The sequence below is a fragment of the Spea bombifrons genome, chromosome 6 (assembly GCF_027358695.1).
Source record: "Spea bombifrons isolate aSpeBom1 chromosome 6, aSpeBom1.2.pri, whole genome shotgun sequence".
Classification (NCBI taxonomy): domain Eukaryota; kingdom Metazoa; phylum Chordata; class Amphibia; order Anura; family Pelobatidae; genus Spea; species Spea bombifrons.
In genome coordinates, this window is record NC_071092.1 from 7,714,029 (window position 1) to 7,734,485 (window position 20,457).

At 41.1% G+C, this 20,457-nt stretch overlaps 2 protein-coding genes across 2 annotated transcripts in view; one reads left to right on the forward strand and one right to left on the reverse strand.

Annotated features, from left to right (window-relative positions):
- Window positions 1-9,986, reverse strand: KLF15 (KLF transcription factor 15). The gene is made up of 3 exons (XM_053469296.1): window positions 9,866-9,986; window positions 4,039-5,135; window positions 1-571 (listed from the first exon to the last, which is right to left on the reverse strand). Exons 2-3 carry the CDS (start codon window positions 5,070-5,072, stop codon window positions 403-405), a joined length of 1,203 nt encoding a protein of 400 aa, XP_053325271.1. The 5' UTR covers window positions 5,073-5,135; window positions 9,866-9,986; the 3' UTR covers window positions 1-402.
- The window catches only part of CFAP100 (cilia and flagella associated protein 100), a 23,462-nt gene continuing 11,269 nt past the window's right edge, over window positions 8,265-20,457 (forward strand). Inside the window, exon 1 of the mRNA XM_053469294.1 lies at window positions 8,265-8,537. The gene's annotated coding sequence lies outside the window, so the exon portion shown is untranslated. The remainder of the gene's footprint in view (window positions 8,538-20,457) is intronic.

Genomic DNA, 20,457 nt, shown 5'->3' on the forward strand with positions numbered 1-20,457 from the left:
TTTTTCACAGTATTTTTATTTTGAACCTAAAATGCCAACCGTGTCTCTTCGGTCACCCAACATCAAAAAGCCACCCTCGTCTTAAAAAAATATATATATGGTAAAATAACATTTAGATTGGCAAGTAACCGCAGTAACCGTTTCACTAGTACCACACGGGACGTTACGGTATAGCAGATGTAGACAAAGAACACGTTGACAGTTGTTTTGGATTTAATGTCTCTTTTCATTTTGGAGCAAAGTCTTCGTTGACCACCGTGTTAAATACGATATAAGATCTGATGACGTTCTTTGACGATGTCCAGCTGCACCAAGGGTTTTGTTCCATGCTTTCTAAGTTATGTTGGGAAGGTGGGCAAAGTGCTGGGAGGTTCACATGTTCTACTAAAGGTCGTTGCGGGCTCAGTTTGATAAGCGCGTGGAACGGCTGCTCCTGGGGAATCTGTGCACTTTGACGTGTTTCGACAGGTGGTCGCTACGGGCAAACCTCTTTTCGCAGACGGCACACTGGTATGGCTTCACTCCGGAATGTGAGCGACGGTGTCGAGACAGTTCATCTGATCGTGAAAACCTGTTAAATATATACAAGACCATTGTGAGATTGTGTCTTCAAAACAAATTCACCTAAAATAAATTAAAAAAAAATCTTTGGCGGTAAAAGGTCAACTGTCCTATATATTTGGCAGCTCAGGGGCAATCCCAGAGTGTGAATTCATTTTATTATGTGGGTTTGAGTTAAGTGACCACATGCACATGTAGCAAACAGCTTTCAGATGGCCAAGTATATTGGGATTGTAATATGTTGCAATTGGGGGGTGCTTTGGACCCCTGGACATTGGTGCCCATTTCCATTGGGTTTTTTTTTTATGGCGGAAGGTTGATAGAAAAGAGCACGATGGTGCAATGTTCTACCCGCTCTCTCTTTGTGGCAACAAGTTTACTTGTCAACTTTTTTAAAGATGAAATCTGTTCGATTTCAAAGAGCTTTTCTTCTTGCTGAAACATCTGTATCCGTTTAAATTAAGATGTGGCTACAGAGCAGATACCCAAATGATATCACGAAAAGTTGGATACGCTTCGTAATGTATAATAGCCAAATCTCTTGGCTGACCCTTAGATCACTTATGGCATCCTCTAATTATAAAAAAGAGCTAAGCTATTGATTTATGGATTATGAGCCGAAGGCAGTGGTGGGTCACAGGCCAGATGCAATTAAAGTGAAAATTTGTCCAAGGATCACCCACAGTGAAGAAGAAAACAAATATTCTACATTGTTTTGTGCTACACAGGGGAGAATGGGCTAATTATAGCTGATTTGAATGGATTATGTACTTTAAATGGATTTTTAGACACGAACAACAATAAGAACTGGTATAAGACCATAGATAACCCCATCTAGTAGACCCCACATTCTGACGGTATGATCATCCATCAGGAGGTAGTAGTAACATGGAAATACCCCAGGTCCACCCACTCTGTCTACGTACAAGACTTTCTGGAACAGCATCTTGTTGCTACCTTTGTCCCGTCAATAGCCCGGTGGCAGCCTTGTGCCCATGACAAGGCTTGTGGAAATCATTGTTTAGTAAAGTGTCCTTCACAAGGAATGTTGCTGCCTACTCCTGCCAAGTATATAGTGACAACTGGCAAAAGAGTTCTCAGACTATAGAACAACGATAGTCAAGAAGTTAATTACTTCAAACCTCATCTCTATAATAAGACAGACTTGGGTAACTAAGTGCCGCAGTATGTCATTGCACTGGTTTCAAGCGGAAGAGCTCAGCCTATGGCGAGAGACTAATGTTTAATCTTATTGCCATCGCAGGTGCTCTTATGACTTAACAGTTCTTGTTAAAATACCTCCCTCGTGTGAGTTCCTTGTTGATATCCGCAAAGCTTTGACTCATTAATACAGCCGTGAGTAACTACTCAACAATTCAGCAGAAGAATGAATCTCCTTTCTCAGGAAAGTATGCATCTCGTCTATTGTTCAGTTACCACAGAGTTCCAAAAAAGAATTTACTCCGTATAAAAAAAAAAAAAAAGTGGATTTACTTCTCTCAAGTTGTCCTTTTTGTGACCTCGGGCTAAGAACAGCATTTTGGCATAGATTCAAAAATAATCAGATGTACCTCTATCAAGCATCTGATTATTACATAGTTGGGTCACAAGTCTCGTAGTAACGAGGGATTGCTTGAAACACTAAAGAGGAAGTAAAGTATATTTTTTCCAGAGTAAATGGACATGGTTTGCAACATGTTGGTTATGACATCATAACCCAAGACCTTGACTCTCTTGTAACATGAGGAAAGTTGAATTTAAAAGCTTAATTGCTAAACTATTTTAGTGACCTTTCTAGACTAACTCATAAATCAAAACATTATTGGATATTTTGCACTAGTTATGTTAGCATTCACATTATTGATATAGTATAGAATGTATCGCCCAGGGAAACATTAATAATAAAAAAAAAAAAAATCCAAAGCTTTTGGCTATTGGCTACCTAGACAGCTACAGCTTTCCAATCTACGGTATTACCAACAATATCATACCCCCGAAAGAAAACCTTGCATGTTCCAGCTTTATCTTCTTCACCCATAACATCTACATATCTCAAATAACCCAGCTGTTACTTTCACAGGCCCAAGCCACCCCGGTTCCTGGTATTGGACAACAGCCAGAGCTAAAGTTGAAGAACATGCAGCAGAGCTACAGCCTGACATGTATCAGACCCACTGTATCAGCGCACATGAAACATGGGTGAACAAGGAAGGTACCCAAGTCTACTCGTCTGCTCAGTTATACCCAAAAATCGCGTGCTTAAAATATTAGCAGCGTCATCATGAGATTATGGATTGTGTTGGTCATGAGGATGGATGTTTCCAGGCAAAATCCTGAACACATGCATCTCATTTAAAGTAATCAAGAAGTTCTCGGTGACCTTCAGGCCATAAGACTGTCCCACCTATCTGAAGATACAATACGCCATTTAGGTATTTGTGATGTAGAAGACTGCCGCTACAGGAAACCCTACACTCTTCGCTTAGAGACCCATATCACACGGCTCCTATTTCTAGGAAGCATGAAACGTGGTCACATTATGTCTGAATACCAAATCCTCCATCGTTTCCAGAATATTTTGTTTCGCTGGCAACTGAGAAGTTAAATTGTGACTCATTCGGGACAACTTGTTCCATTCACATGAATCCTGAGCAGGTCACTTGTTTAAACAGCTCAAAAGGATGCATGCAGGAGCAGGTTTGATCTGCTTACGTTAATACAGAAGCAAACTGGGTTTACTACAGGTTACAAACTGTAACACACCCCGTATAAACATGTGATTATTTGATATGCATGGTATGGGCCAACATGCTAAACAAAAACATAAGCTTATGTACATTTCTCCACACATGCACTTATTGTAAAGTCCTGAAAATAAAGTATTTTTCACTATATAGGCTGCCAGTTAATAAATGCAAATCACTACTAAAAGCTGTAGCGTTATTGTTTTATAACACACTTAGTCCGGGGTACGTGGGAGAAGATTAATCCTCATGAAAAGCTGCATAGTCTTATATGATATTCAGATATTATGTACCATAGCCATTCCAAACACTGGGAGTCAAATGGATTCCCCCTTGGCACATAGGTCCCCGTGTGTATCTGGTAGGAGGCTGTATAGTGGACTGGATTGGGTTTGGTCTTGTTCCTTTCCACTCAACCAATATAAGCCCAGGTCTGTCTCCCATTGAAGGGTGTCACCAAGAGTGCAGTCCATAGACAGTCAAGATGGGGTCTCAACCACTAAGTCAGCCTGTAGGCGACTGAACGTGATGGAACGGGAAACGTAGCCCAATAAATGGAAAGCTACGCTTTGGTCATGGGTCAGTTATTTCTATATACAAAAAAGTGTGATGGTTGTTAGGTCATTAAGTGGTAAATGGGGAACACCCAGGTAGGACAGCCTTAAGATTAGTATATAAATACATAGAACTAATCAAATAAAATCAAAATATCTTAATTCAACGGGGTACTGACCTCCAACCGCATCCAGGCCATGTGCAAGCAAAGGGCTTCTCTCCCGTGTGTCTCCGCAGGTGTGCCTTGAGGTGACTGCTCTTAGTGTACATTTTAGTACATCCAGGGAAAGTACATTTGTGCATTTTTATGAGTTCTGTGGCTGGATTCTTTTGGAACTTTTGCGCAACCATGACCCCAGACTGTCCCTGAATTCCGCCAGGCCCTAAAGGTTTAGCAGCAATGGGTACAGGAGCTATCCGGACAAATTTCGAAGACATGTTTGAGGACTGGACAAGCTGGGGGACTAGCGCAAATGTCTGACCTTGAATGTTGACCAGAAGTTGAGCGACCTTAATGTTCTCTGGGAACTGTGACTGTGAAGCTTGGTTGGAATCGGACTCCTTCTTTATTTCTATTGGTTGTATCTGAAGAATGACTGGAATTCCACCCTCAACAGTTACAGAACTTGAGTCTTTGTTGCCATTTTTTTCCTGCACTGGACTATTTGTCTGTGAAAATGTGTCCTCCTTCATCGTGGTGCCCAGCGCTTGGGCGTCTTTCATTTGGTCAGAAAACAAGTGACCGCAGCTCCGCAATTCCTTGCCATCGTGTTGCATTTCATCTTTTAATTCGGGTTTCATATTCTCCTCTAGAAACTCCTCAATCTCATCCAGAGTAGGATGGAACAATGATGTCTCCTCCATATCTAAACCAAACTCTGGTACCTTGAAGAATTCCTCTTTGACCATAGATTGCTGTTTCCTTCTGTCCCACAACGAAACAGAAGTGTTGGCCAATGTTGTTTGGGACAGAAGGTAATCTAGAATGTTGTCCTGGCTTTCTGCACTACAGGTGCTGCCATAACTTGAGCTGAGAACTTGGGAGTCAGGACTGGAGCATGATCTGAAGCTAGAGGAGTCACTATCATCTTCGGAAGTTGGTGAGGGCAACATCTGATAGGACCTAGTTCCAATCAGCATCTCGGCTGAGAATTCAATAGCCGATTGAGGGTTTGAGAAGCGTTCATCTGCCGGAATCAAATGATCCACCATTCCTGGATCTTCTTCTGCGTGGATCACACCAGCATAAGCAAGATGACGTTCAAGGCAAGGGCCCTATAACCAAAGACAAAACATATCAGATGTTTCATTCTCTAACTTATCACAAAAATGCTTCAATAGACTTGTCTAGAATATCTTGGAGTGGTTGAGATTTGTGGAGGCACAATATGATGTGTGTATGTATAAGTCATTATAGAGCTAGCATGCCTGTATTGTTGGGTAAATATCTGATTTTTGTGTTGTTTTATAATCATATCATATGAATCCAAGCCTAGATTGGTGAGTAAAAAGTAAATATTGGTCTGAAATGCCTTAAGTATTACCCTGCAACCCAAATGTTTAACACGATCAAGAGATTGCTATTCTTGATGTTATCCTACATCCTAGTGCTTGGCAAGGTAGCAATTTACAGTAGAGGCATCTAGAATCTGATCTCTCCCGGCCAAATGGGTTCTATGGATATGTTGTGCTCTGTAATTTTGTCTCAGAAAAACTAAATTGAATGCTGCAAGTCGTGTTAATGAGATGTTTTAATGCGAGCTCATAGATTGCTAGACCTGGCTATCAGTTCCACACAGAGAGTAAGATTTCTGGCTCCAGTGGGCAGAAGGATAAAGAGCTCTTTCTCAGATACAGCAACTGAAATACAAGGGTAAGAGTCACCCCCATCCCCCAACATCATCAGAAATGTAACGGCACACAGCATGAAAACTCCAGTCATGCTTCTTGTCTTCTCCATGCTACACTACTACTCTGTACCGTACTCTTCAAAATGAATAGTCAATAGAGGATTATGTGCTTTCATAACCAATACCCCTCCGTGTATATCTGCCATGCTTCACGGGCTGCTCTCTCAGCTCGAGGGTTGAAGGCATTTAGGAGGTTATGTATCAACAGCAACTTTGGTTCAAACAGCTAAGCGGACCAAAGAATACCAACGTTTTATTAGTTGCTAGGGTGATTGCTTCACTTTTACCGCTTTCCCCAGAATTACTAAATGTCGTAAACCTCCATGCCGATATATTGTACACGCATGCATTCCAGGCTCCACGCCTTGTTTATCTCCCTATAGTAATGGGGACTCGGGGAGTGCCAACAGTCTAGTTATAACCAGGACAAAGCAAGTTTGTGAAAGACTTATGATAAGCGCTTTAAGGGTGTACGCACCTATCTAGACAAGAACGAGAAAATCGATGTAAAGTAATATACAATTCCCATGTGTCTGTAATAAGTAAAATATGTTCATTCTCGACTGGTGGATGTCTTGTGTTCATAAATATGTATCAATGTTAGGTGTTCATAGTTCATATGAGTCTAAAATGTTATCATTTGAGCTTTTTTAGGGTTTGGGAAATTTGGTATCTAGCAAGAAACCAATTCCTAGTACGTTCAACCAGGTTAGGAAGGTTGTATGGTTCCTAGTATTGGACTATGGCCATTTGTGGCAAGTAAGTCAACACCAACGTTTTTATTGGTGGAAAATTATATATGGAATTTTAGATTCAAAATTAATCGTGCGCGCATCATTTGTAGTTATAGGGTTGGTTGATTTTCACTTCCATTCTGGAAAATTCCTCGCCAACTAAAAAAAAAAAAAAAAAAAACCCTCCACTGTACTGAGATTCCTCTGGAACATGTGTTTGCTCTCGCAGTTAAAAACCTGGTTTGACTGAAGTGGAAAGATCATTAAAATGTTATCTGCGCCTTTGAAGAGTTACCTATTAAACAGAGCAACACCATGGGAACATATGGTGACAGTGACTTTCCCAACAAAAATGTTGCTCAAGGATATCATCTGACAAACAAGACAAGTAAGACCAGAGGCAGACTGCTTGCTTTATGACACGGGGCACATTCTTACTGGCCTAGATAATAGGTCACGAGTAGCCCTTTAACTAGTTTAAGTGTTGGTTATCGGTGTCGGTTTAGAAAGTCTGTGCTACGGAACATTGACCATGCATATGGAACATTGACCATGCAGACATCTCCGACCATCTCATCCAAATCATTATTAGTGGGCATTGTCCTGGTATTGGTTTATACCACGGCTTATAGTCTGAAGGACTTCCCATGTTATCCGAGAAGATCAGAACTTCTAGTGTATCCGTTACTAATGTATAGATTAGGGTGAAGAAAACACTCCATGATCCTTGTTGGCTTATGCCGACAATCTCATTCCTCAGCAGAACCGCCTTCTTATTCATGAATTGCTCAACTGAACATCACTAGGTGTTGGACTACAACTCCAATTAAATGCAGATTAATGAAAGTGGAAGTGTATGAACAGTTGGAGGAATGCATATACCACATTTCTATGTTGGTGACTTGGCTCCTCTCTCATTTTAAGGTCAATGGGCTAGTAAGGACCTTTCATTCAATGTTAACCTAAAGGGATGAAATGCTCCATCTAAGTGAGGGAACATCTGAAAACGTTTCCTATTGGGTCGCGTTACAGTTATATATGTTGGCCTGTAGGAAGCGAATGTAAGTGTCCACCGTTAAAAGCCACTTCATCCAGAAAACATTAAAATTAATAAAAATTATAATTTTATTATGCTTTAGATAATTCACTAATAGTAAAAAAAACTAGATACTTTATTTGAATTTTAACAAAAAAAAAAGTTATGTTTAGAGGATAAGTAAGTGAATGAACGATGTTTGTTTCCCTAAATCAGAAAATATTGAAGTTTGGGATCAGATGACAGTCACGCTGAGGATTACCATTCCATGTGATATTTGTTTATTTTGTAAGATTTGTATATCGGATAAAAGGCAGGTATGTGAAAAATAATACAACGACCCAAGGCATTATAGGTCATTAGATACACATATGTAAACATGTTTTTTTTTTCTCTCTGTTATAAATCGGCCCAAATGTTTCCTGATTTCTGGATGCAATTAACATACTTATAGTTTTGCGGAAGCTAGTCTCACATTGCAAATACTTTCATCTTAAATGCCAGGGTTTTCAATTCATACAGAAAGAAGCTGCCACATGAAAACAGTGCTTTCCACCAGTATTGTGAAAATATGTTACAATTGCCCCAGTTTTTCTCTATAGAAATACAGATGATAAGCAGAGCAAAAGTAATGTACTTAATGTTAATATATATATATATATTATATTTCTGTATGTAATTAGCTCAGGTTATGATAAAGAAAATCAGAGATTATTTGTCCTACTATTAATCTGTCTGAGCATCATTAGAGTTAACCTCCCAGATGCTGTACCATTTATTATATTTCATTGCAATACTGCAGTTGTCCTCTTGGTGTTATGGTGGCGCTGTTACAGCGGCTTATTCTGCCTGCTTGTTTACCTTGTAAGCAGTGTTAGGCGAAATCTGCTGTAGATTACAACTCACATTATGCTCAGTTGTGGCTGCCTGAGGGCGATGGGATTTGTAGCACTCGGGTGATGAAGATGTGGACCTTGCTAGCCTCTGCCTGTAAGAGGTATATGTTTGGTTTCTAGGTAATTTGATGCTGCCAGTTGCATAATGGAATTTTAGTTGCTACAAACACTGGCTTTGACATTGCCTTTAGAGGACAGGAAAACTATGAGAATCTCTGTGTCAGACCCATACATGACATGGAACTGGCTCCCAGGGGCCAAATACTGACTCTGGAGGCATGATGATAGACTTTCACCCTGGAAAGTGCTTTTTTGTGTTCAGAAAATGTTATTATTAATAGTATTGTAATAATATTAATTATTAGCCAAAACAGCTGCTTGGATGTTTTTGTTTTTTAATTAATACAATTATTATTGATGGGAATTATTATTAATTGTTCGCAATAAATCAAAGTATTATTATTCATACAAAAAATATCTACACATTTAACCATTTTTCCACCAGTGAAGCCAACAAAAAGCTGCTTGCCAGTTAACTGAATGTAGCAATCGGGCGCCGATGGGTTCTTTAACCCCCTTTACAGAGGGTTTCTGCTTTGGCACTGGGGGCATACTGCACTGCATCGCTGCAGAAAGGGTTAATGCCCCTAAGCCTGGCTCCTGTTTGTGAATGGTTCATTGTACAGCCTGTTATTGAGTCCTGCTTCTATCCTCCACTCCCCTTTCCTTGGCCCCAATGCTGAACATGACCGCTAGTAACCCTCCTCCCTCCCCAGCACGGCTCCTACTGTCAACATTCTCACCATAACAGCACCGAGCAGGCACATGCAAAAATAGCAGCCCCCTCCCCTCCATACAGCACATTACACCCACCAGTCATACTCTTACAACCAGATCCCTGCAGCTGGGTGACGCAAAGGGTTAAGTGCCCAAGGTGCCAATCCATTATTAATGCCTTCAGCCCAAACAGACCCCATAACAAGCCACAGACTGCCACTTCACTGCAGGGTCTGTTAGTCTATATCAGATCTGCTTGTCAGTATACACATATATGGATATATACACCAATAATGTATATGTATGTGGGTATATATATATATCACCCAAGTACAGTATAGAAAATACAGGTCCAGCAAACCAACCATAACCTCCACATACAAACAAGTGGAAAGGAGCACGTGTGCTCACTCCATAACATGTTTGAGGACATACTTAAAGCCTAAAGCATCATATAGGACCCTTAATGCTATTACTGCAACAAGCACCTGTATTATGTGCCCTCTCTGAGTGCCATCACATGCATAACCTGCCACACATAGCTATACAATACAGGGAGAAGTACAAGGGATGTAAACATGCGCACCATATGCCAGGGACCAGTGCAGAAAGCACCCCAGCTGCAGTGTGATGAGCCCCTGCTGATCCCTACCTGCCACTCCAGGAATGCAGCAGATCCCAAGGAATTTGAGGACGTTTTAGAAGTTGCCCCCTGTTCCCCTTGGGTCGGTATCTGGAGGAGCTCTCACACCAAGTGTCCGCTACTAGAGAACATCATATGACTGTGAGTGAGGCAGGGGAAGGCTTGGAGAAGGCTCGACCACTACTCGCCAGCTCATTGGCTCATGTGATGAGGGGGGGCGTGCCCTGCTCCTCTGTCGTCAATGGCAGTAACATATGTATCTGCTGGCCAAAAACATTCTTAGGAATGTTTCCTTATTTCGTAGCCCAAGCAGCAGACAGACCGACAGACAGACAGACAGCGGCAGCGCACGATAAGACAGTATAGGTGGCTAGCAGAAAATTAGAAAAAAAGGTTTTTTTTCAGGGTATTTGCTCATGAAGTATTCTGCGATGCATTCATTTCCATGTATTTTCAGTCTGTTTATAGATCTGGCAGTGTTGGTCCTGTCCATTCATAAAATGTATGTATTCATATGTAAGTGTTGCAAAATATATTTATAAATATAACATCTGACACATTCACTTCTTCTTTTGCCATTATTACATTATTAGTTTACTCTTTTTAATTAGGACTTACAGAAAGTGGAGTAATATGCAAATTATTAGACCTACATACTTGCAATATATATATATATATATATATATATATATATATATATATATATGCCAGGTGAGCTGCACATTTCTTTAAATGAATCATTCTATATAATAGGGTTTTCATTCAAAGAGTGGCGTATTAAATTACCAAATGCTTCTTGCAGAAAAAAGGACATTAAAAAGAAAAATGTAGATTTAGGAATATGTGGTTGTTTTCCTGTTGTAAGGACTCGGAGCCTAAACAACATTGGTCTAGTCTTAGATTCAGCATAGGTTTATGCCTACATCATGGATGTTTAAATACTGTCACTGTATTAACCTCTACCACCTCTGTTGGAAGGCTGTTCTATTTATCACCCTTCCTTGCATTCCATCTAAACCTATGATTCTCAAGTTCTTTTAAGTTTTCTATCATACTCCCGTCTCTTTTCGTTCTTTCGAACTAAACATATGTATAGTGGGTGTGTGCATGTGTATATGTATGTTTATGTATGTGTGTGTGTGTATATATATGTATATATATATATATATATATATATATATATATATTGTATGTATATAGTGCACATGCTGCACTTTTGCATGTCCCTCCTTACAATGTCCGAGTTGCATAGTTGCTGATCTGTTATATTAGGCAACAGCACAGAGCTTAGATTTCAAAATGTAATAGGGCTTCAGCAAATAATGGCAAACCACATTTCAATTTACTTAGCAGTAAATGAGTAATTGCTGCATGCCGTCAATGCATGTAGGAGCTGTAGAGCAGGCATGGGATAGGATTCATACTGGGCAGGATTATATAGTTATATTATATAGCATCATATAGTTAATATTTAGGGAGAACACAGAATAGCAGGTATATAGCTGTAAGAATTCACATACAGCAGCTATGTACCTGGATTTAAATATATATATATACATCTGTCGCTATATATATATATATATGTGTGTGTGTGTGTGTGTGTGTGTGTGTGTGTGTATATATATATATATATATATATATAATCTCTGTTTCCTAGTAGGAAAAAAAATAATTGGACATTAAAATGCCCTAAAGGAAGTTTCCTACCAACATGTTATATGTCAAGGTGGGAAGTAATTGGTTAATAAAAAAAGGACTTACATTCTTCCCATTAAAGACATCTCTTCTTCCACATTCTAAATATTTTTTAGGATAATTATTTTTTTTACTTTTTTCATGCAGGGTATAATTTTGGCAATAAATGGAGGCTGTATACAGAATGCACCCCCCCTCTACTATGAGTTAAATGTTGACATGCAAACCGTGATGGACCCCATTTAATCTCTCCTAAGGGCTAAGGGAGTGTCAGTAAGACCAGTGAGTTGCGATATCGCTTTCAGGTTGGATGTCACAGATATTAAATTCTCTATTAACTTGTTAAGTCATGCCTCAAATTAAGGTTCCAAGTAGAAACGTCAAACTTGGGTAGGATTACACATAATTGCCGCCCCCCCCCAGGAGTTATTCAAAGGGTTAATTGTTATGGCATGACTGACGCCGAGGATGATGGTAACCTTAATAACTTCCCTGAGTATTTTACAAGGACATAAAAGCTGCTGAGGTATTTGTGCAGCATAAGCAAACGAGATTGCTGGCCGGGTGAGGAATGCAGATCACGTTTTTCCTTAGAAAATGAAATGTTGGTTCGAAGTTGTACAGGTTCCTCCGTCCTCAGGAGTCGGGGGGCCTGTCCTCAAATTGACGCATTTTGAGGGGCCGGGATACTAACAATATTGCGTTAACGTCTTCATTTGAAGCCTTTTGGGGTCTATTCACTAAAGGTAGTTGAGTTTCGTACGGCGCTATGGAATATGATGGCGCTATATAGAACAATAAACCTATTTTAAAAAATCTCCACTACTTCACTATACATCCCCATTAAACTTCTCCTGTAGGAAGCGATTGGCCGGCCCTGTATAATGTATAGTCAATTCATCCTTTCCCATTGAATTACACATTATACAGGGCCAGCTCGGCCCTTCATGCTGAAAAAACCTGCCAGTGTTGATCCTTCATAGTGATTAGTTGAACTCACAACTCTCGTGTCAACTCTCTTTGGTGAATAAACCCCTTTTATGCCGTTTTGGTCTAAAAACAAATGCCATATTATAGTCGTGGCTTTTGCTTTGCGAACCCGGAGGTTCCGATCCAGAATTTGTTGTCTCCTATAATTTATTATAAACATCGGTTATCTTTTTCACTGCTTTTTACCCACATTGACGATGCTATAATAATTTGGCAGAAAATAAATATATAAATATTAAAATATTATATATATATATAATGTGTGTGCAATGCTCAGTATTAACCATTACTTTGTATTTATTATTATATTTTATTTATAGAGCCACATCAGATTCCGTAAGGGACTAAGTAGCCCTGGCACTTTAAGGCCAGCTGCCACCAAATGATGGTACATGTGCCTGCGCTTTATGTTTTAATACTAGCTCAGTGTGCACTTGATCTGCCACTCTGGGGCACTGGGCATTTGCCAATGTGCCAGATGGCCAGTACAGACCTGATTCTGTAGTATTATTACAAAAGCAGAATACAAGAGTACAGAGTAACATGAACAATCACCGGGCATATTGATACAGATGGAACTTGGAGCTTGCAATCTATTTGTTGCATGTAGTAACACATGCATGTCTTTTTATTGTTTGTGTGATTGAAACCATTTCTGGGGATGGGCTGCTTAAACATTTCAGCTTCGGGCGGCTTAAAGAGATAACGCTATGCCTCGGGGGGTCGGCGAAGCCGAAGGTTTATATAGGAGTCCCGCTGCTGGTACCCGCGTGATCGGTCTGCCAAATGGATTCTTGCATTTGCTTTAAATACTGCAACACAGTTTATGCGTAATGTCTGATCCAGCCCATCATGGGGTATGTATCTGGCTTCCATAGGGGCATCCACATCTTAATTCAGGGATGGACTGGCACACCAGGCAAATGCACAGGGAGCCGCTGGCCAACAGCAACACACGCTTGCCCAAACTGTCATTCTAGTGGCAGATCAGGTTCCACAGCGAGCGGCCAGCAATGCCTGGCTACATGGGCATAAAAATGTAGCGTGGGGCTATGTGTATCCAGCCGTGGGCCGCTGGCCTTAAAGTGCCCCCTCGTCATCGCCAGTTGGGTGCTGAGGCCGGCTTTAGGGTTACTAGTTTATAACTCCAGCCTTCTGCGTGGATTCTGCTTGCTAACATAGGAGACAGCCTAGTGATGATCACCCCAAAAGGTGATCTGCCTCAGTCCCCCAAATCATAGGGCCTGCTGTGCCCCTACTTTGGATAATGATGTCTACTGAGAGCTGCTAGGTCCAGCATGTGGTAATATCTGCTAATCCCAGACCCTGATCCTTGGCTGTTCGGTTTGCAGACCACCAACATCTTTATTCAAGCTACATCTACGTTTTTTTAAAATGGGGGGGCCTGGGGGACCTTTAACATGCCGAGTTAACGGAAGGGGCTGCGGCGCGGCCCAAGCCGGTTGGTTTGTTTTGTTCCCCCTGTTTTATAGCAGTAAGGTAGTCTTGTTTTAGTTTATTACCCTTGTTGTTCATTTTGTTTCCTTATCGGACCGGTTTCTGTTAGTTTGTTCAGCATGCGAATGCCTTTTTGAGTAAACATGGCGATGACTTGTATTGCGTGTAGGAGCTCATGCCAGTAAAGCTAGTTTTTCTCAGATGTAATGGGGCCGTTAGAATATCTTACATCAGCATCCTGACGCCATGGGTCAGAAGGTCAGCGATCCCAAATCTGATGCAAACCAATGAGAGGCTGATGCAAATGTTGGGGTCCGTTGCAGAGGTAGTAGTGACAGAGCAGACGCCGGGAGCAGGACTTCAAATTCAGCATAACTTGAAAAATACAGAAATCCTTGTTACGGGATGAATGAGCACTTTAACTAAATCTCCCATGAGCTCCTGATTAGTGGAATTCGCTTTAACCCGGAAAAGCCCGGAGACTTGGTTATATGGGGTAGGGGGTAAATGATCCAGCTTATGTACATAGGGAAGCTGTGTTTATCCAGATGAAGGCAGAAGACCCTTTAAAGCATAAGGTCATTCAGCCCAGAAGAGAAAATAACCCCCCCCCCATGACTCCAGGGGCGGCAGAATAATTCCTACAATAAATTAGCATGTGTACATATAATGAATAACCTTTTACCAAAATGTGTGTAATTTATTCAGGAAAGCATTCAGTTTTTGTGGTCGCCACCTCCATCGTCGGTGAATTCCAGAGCTTTACAGCCCTCACCGCGAAGACAGGCGTTCTCTGCGGCTCATCTACTCGATCAGGCTTCTTCTTACTGCTTCTGTTCGTGGGTTAAAGATTTTACCCCTGCAAGGGCTTCATGGACCTTGAATATATTTGTACTTTCTGATGAGGTCACCCCTTCAAATTCAATGAACCCACAGTCGCATCTTTCTTTATGAACCGGTGCCCAAAACTGAACGGCAAGACTTCCAAGACAGGCCTGCCAACGAATGCTTTGTGTAATTAATCACATTCTCTGCTCATGCGCATATCCTTTTGTAAGGAATGTTCCTCCTAACTTTAGGACTCTTGGGTGGGCTTGCAATGCACCAACACTGTATTATTGGTGTATATTACACACCTTTCGTAACATGCAATTCGTGGAATAATATTCTGCATATTAAGGGCCTCCTGTTGGGTCACTAGGTAGTAAATGCTTAGTAAATCTGCAGATGCCGCAATGTAAGAACATTTTGCGGTTGTTCAGGGTCCCCATTAGAGAATAAAGAGTAGAGAGACCTAAGCAAGCCTGACGTGGATCGGGCATTGAATGCATCGATGAATAACGTAACGGTGCTTATCGAATGTAACAATCCGTGTTCAGCAAAATCCATCCATTATACTGCAAGTGGCCCCTTACTGGGGGGTCCTGAACATCAAAATGATCTATCAGGAGCTCTATTGCTCCAATACCCCCTCCCCCCCTTGCTCATCTAAAGTGTAAGTTGAAAGCCCCTCAAAGCATGGAAACCCGCTGTTTTAGGCATCGCTGCAGAGACAGAACATCATGATGCGGCTCATTTAAAAGGAAGTCGAGAAGCCGTTCGGTTTGACAGAGACGGTATCGTTTTACCAGTGAAAGGCCGTCACGTGGCGCGATGTATTATTTATACACCTGACTATGTTTACTTGTTACACAATGAAAGAAAGTTCCATGGGGCCTGAGACCGCAAGCAGAGACGGTTGATTTAGCTGCTCCGGAGTACTCGATTAGGTCTTAACCTGTATATATGACATATATACCTTTTTTATATTCAATATTTTTTTATTGTTTTCACAGAATAATAATTAACACCAGATCCTGTATTTTCCTAAGAAGGTTATATATGTTAGATATCAAAGAATGTTAAAAAAAACTGTAAAATATATTTAGTTATTACACACCTACCACTAAAAAAACAAATAAACCCATATTGTCCCATAGAGTGTAGAAACTGCGCATGTTGTTAATTAAAAAAATAAATAAATAAAAAAAAGGGGTCACTACAGATCAAAGCTTTGGTTCCCAGTTGGGTTGACTCTATGGTTTTCTGTAGACTTGTGCATTCGTATTCAGAACATGACAATGAACATGAATGTTGCGTTTTCGTTGTTCAAACCGAATAAACTAATATGGCGGCGGTTAAACGTACACAAAGACGAAGAAGCACAACACGCAGAATCTTTGTTTCTTCGGCTTCTCCTAGCTAATCCATTTCCCCATACAATTCATTACCTCTAGCCTACCTTAAGTCTTCATGGTATAGCAGGGGTTAACGGGAATCCGTAGGATCAAGCCAGAAGTTAAGTCCATAAGAGCGACTCTACTGGTCGCCGGCAAGGGGCTGGTCTGGCGTCAACCAGTGAAGAGCAGCTGCCCTTCATTGGTTGATGCCATTGAAGCCCCCTGCTGGTGACAAAGAGTAAGACCATAAAGGTTTATAAAGTCCTGGTGCCAAAGCCATTGGTCTCCCCAGGACAAGTTGCACCAAAGTGTACTTTGCCCTGCCCTTTGCCGGGGAGCTCAAATCCCCGTTCCTCCCAGGCCAAGTTGCTCAGAGCGGTTGTCTCCGACTCAGTTTTGCTTCTTCGTATGCGTGTACGTTTATCTGCCGCCATACTCGTTTATTCAGTATTCAGCAACATTTGCTATTCGGCAACATTCGTGTTCGTTTTCATGTTCTCCCCTCCTGACAAGCTGCACCAAGCCAGGCAATTAGTCTTAAGCTTAGCTAAAGCCTATCTCAAGCCAGTACCCTCTACCTGTCCACCTAATGCTAGCCAGTTTGTGAACACAACGTATAGATGGAAGGCTTTGCTCAGAGTTCTGGATTTTGTGAGTTGCCCACAGAGGTTTACGGGATTTGCTAATTCCAGTTCAGGTCTGATGATTAACTTTAATTTTGGAGTAAACCTAGCCGAATTAGCTAATCCGACCAATATTATTGTACAGGAGAATACAGTTTCTAGTTCTATTTCACTCCTTTTTTTTAAGTGTATTTTCTAGGCAGTAATACATGTAATACGCAGAGCAGTTTAATAAGAGATGTTTGTAGCCAGAGGGCTAGTGATGCATATTTTAAATTATGCGAGTCTGAATTAAAACGCACCTTAAATACACCCTGCTTGTCTCTGCTCGTCGACGCTTCACATTAATATCGCAAATGATTTTCAGAGTATCCGGGGGGGGGGGGTTGGAGGAATCCAATGTGTGAACAGATCATATTTAAATGTTTTTCACTTCTGTATGTGTGCCCAATTTGTTTAAACTTGTCGGCTTGATGTTGATGAAAGGGATCCATACGTTCCTAAAGCAACTGGCCGTTCTATATTGGCAACATATTTCATATCATGGCTGCCTGTAGTAAATTCTAAAGAGATTAATTCTGCTTCTTCCGTTTTTGTCCTCATCATCTGAGGGATTGATGTAGAAGTAGTGGCTGCGGGATGCAGATACGGTTACTGTCCCACCAGCCAGGTCCTTTTTTACATTCAATGTCTGGTCCTCCTAAACAAGGACGCATGTACATTAAATTGCTCCAGTTTGACACTTAAGTTGCGAAAAACTCAACACATTTTTATTTCTAACCATATGGTAAGGAAGAACTTAACAGACAGACAGATAAACTAGTATATAACATCTATACATGGGCTTCAATGTAAAAACAGAGATAAGACATGGGATAGTGTAATCGACATAAGCAAGCTTGGACTGGCCACCTGGCACATTGGGCAAATCCCAGATGGGCCGCCGTCCATTGGCTCCCCATACTCGCCTGATCTGCCGCTCCGGCTGGATATGCCTGGCCACAGGCCACGTGAGCATAAAAACATCACCGGGCAGCCGTCGGCCATAAAGGGCCGGGACCATCTCGTCATTGGTTTGGGCAGAAAAACTGAAATGCATTATTATGAAGTGATAGTATTTTACTGAGAGGGAGCAACAACGTCCAAGCAGAAGTGGTAGAGGTTAATTTAAACATACATGGGATAGGTAAAGCTATCATGAACCCGAGACGAGAACGGGGACTGATTGAGGTTTGAGTCTTTATAGACTAGATCGGCCGATTGGGTTTTATCTATCATTAAGTTCTATGTTTCTATAAAATATTTCTAAGAATCCTACTGAGTTCTCACAATATTTTTTAGTTCCATATATATTGAAAACAGGCTACACAAGACACGAGTCATTGGGGCGTTTAATATGTACACCCTATTTTTTTTATTATATAAACAGCCCGCCTCTGTCTTACCATTTGCAATATAATAACGTATAATAATGTGACGCTCAGAGTCCAGCGGCCGTTATTTGCTAATTTATTTCCCATTATCATGGGTGGTGCGAAGCAAGAGTATTAAGGCTAAGAGCTTAGTGAATCGTTACAGCTCCTCGGCAGGGTTTGTACACTTTGTGTAATTGGAAGAATTGCTCATTACGATGATACCCACGGTACAAACGGCTACAGAACATCTGGGGGACGCTTATATCAACTACTTCATTAAATCAATAATATATATATTATATTTATTTATATAGAAGCATTACATTGTAACTCTGCGATAACTAAAATATCCCATTGTATTCTCATCTAGATATCGGTATCAGTTGAGTTGTCTTCGTGTTTGGTGACCCTGAGTTCCAGGTCAAGTCCTCCTAAGGAGTACACTTGAGTATGCCTACTTGATTAGTTGCTATGGTTTACATGATGGGTTAGAGGTCAACTTTTGCACCAAATCATTTGAGTCGGCTTATGAAGCTTCGATTGACTGTCACCCGGGCACAGACTGAACCTTTGTGAATATTATTTTAGCGTTCATATTCTAAAATCAGAGGTTCGGAGGCCTAGATGTAATGCAAAGACGTTGAGAGGGTGGTAGATAAATGGAACAGTCTCCTGTCAGAAGTGGTGGATCCCAATACAGTGAGGGAATGGAAACACGCATGGGATCGGCATATGGCTCCTGAATCTAAGATGAGACCAACGACTGATTTAGAGTCTTTACAGCAGAAAAAAATGGGCCTAATGTTTCCTATCTGCTGAATAGACTCCACTCCCCCACCCCCCAAATACAATTTCATAAAATGCTGTCCTTTTTGGTTATTTTTTATTTTTTAAATCTCAATTTTTGACTAGTTTCACTCTTTATCTGAAACAGGATATAATCACTCAGGTATTTAACAAGTGGAGTTTGTGGGGAGGGGGGGTGCAAAATAGGATATTTCACCCCAGCTTAAAAAGATTTGGCCGCATAGACCAAGCTGTAGGTTTGTTGTTATTATTATCTATTATTATTATTTCGACGAGTAGACAGCCAATTCATATACACATTTAGCAAAGTTATATTTATCAATGAAGGTTAAAAAAAACAAACCCTTTTTGCATTAACCCTTTCAACATCAGTGTATTGGGCAGCACGTTCCATTTAATGGAGCAGCGGAGACGGGGTCACTTTAGTATTTGCTCAGATGCGTGTCCTGCGTGGCTAAGCAGAATAGATTTCATGCAGTCCGTCTGCTCTCCTTTTTCCCCATTCCAGAACGTTATCACGCTGGTTAATGTAACTTCTACAAACAAAGTCTCAAGGACATGTGGCCTGCAGAACATTGTAGGAAGAGAAACATGGCTCGTACGGCACCAAGGGGTCTGCCGAAGCACTGCATGCCTAAGCAAACACAATGGTGGGACGAGGACGCGATGTGCTGACTCCGAGACCCTTCAAACTATTAAACACAGTGACTCTGTATAGCGTGTTCGTAGTTACGGTCGCCCCATAGTCCTGATATCGTTTGACATGGAATCCTTGATCAAATATAACAAACGTAAGGGGCTAATATATAAAAAGTGACGGTTGGAAAGTATTAAAAGTGATGTTGTCACCATGGCAACCAATGGAATGTCACTACGATTGTAAAATTCCATTGGTTGTTATAGTGATAAAAACACTTTTTCCACCTTCATACCGGAATGACTTTTCAGACCCGTGAATAAGAAACGCAGCGGCTATCGGGCTTAATGAAGGAATCAGCGAAGAATATGAAAGCAGTGAACCCTGGGATTCTCCTTTGATCCGGGGGTTGGCTTTGTGGCAGATCTGTATGTTAATGCCCCAGCACCCTATGACTTTATGATCCGGCTTTACATTGTCTACCAGGAATTCTGTCCCCTGCTGGGAAATCGAATCCGGCTGCCGGCTCTGAAATGCCACGGCCGCCCCGGGTGACATAGGATAAGTATTGTATCAAATTCCGCTTCTCGTACTGAGCGTTCTTTTCTGTTTCTAGATTGCAAGCTTCTCAGCCCAACTTTTGTTTCTGTAAGTCCAAATTGTTATGTGATACACTACTTGTTTCCATTGTACTGCACTGTGCAATATGATGGCGCTATATAAATCAATAAATAACGATGATAATATGGATGGATAA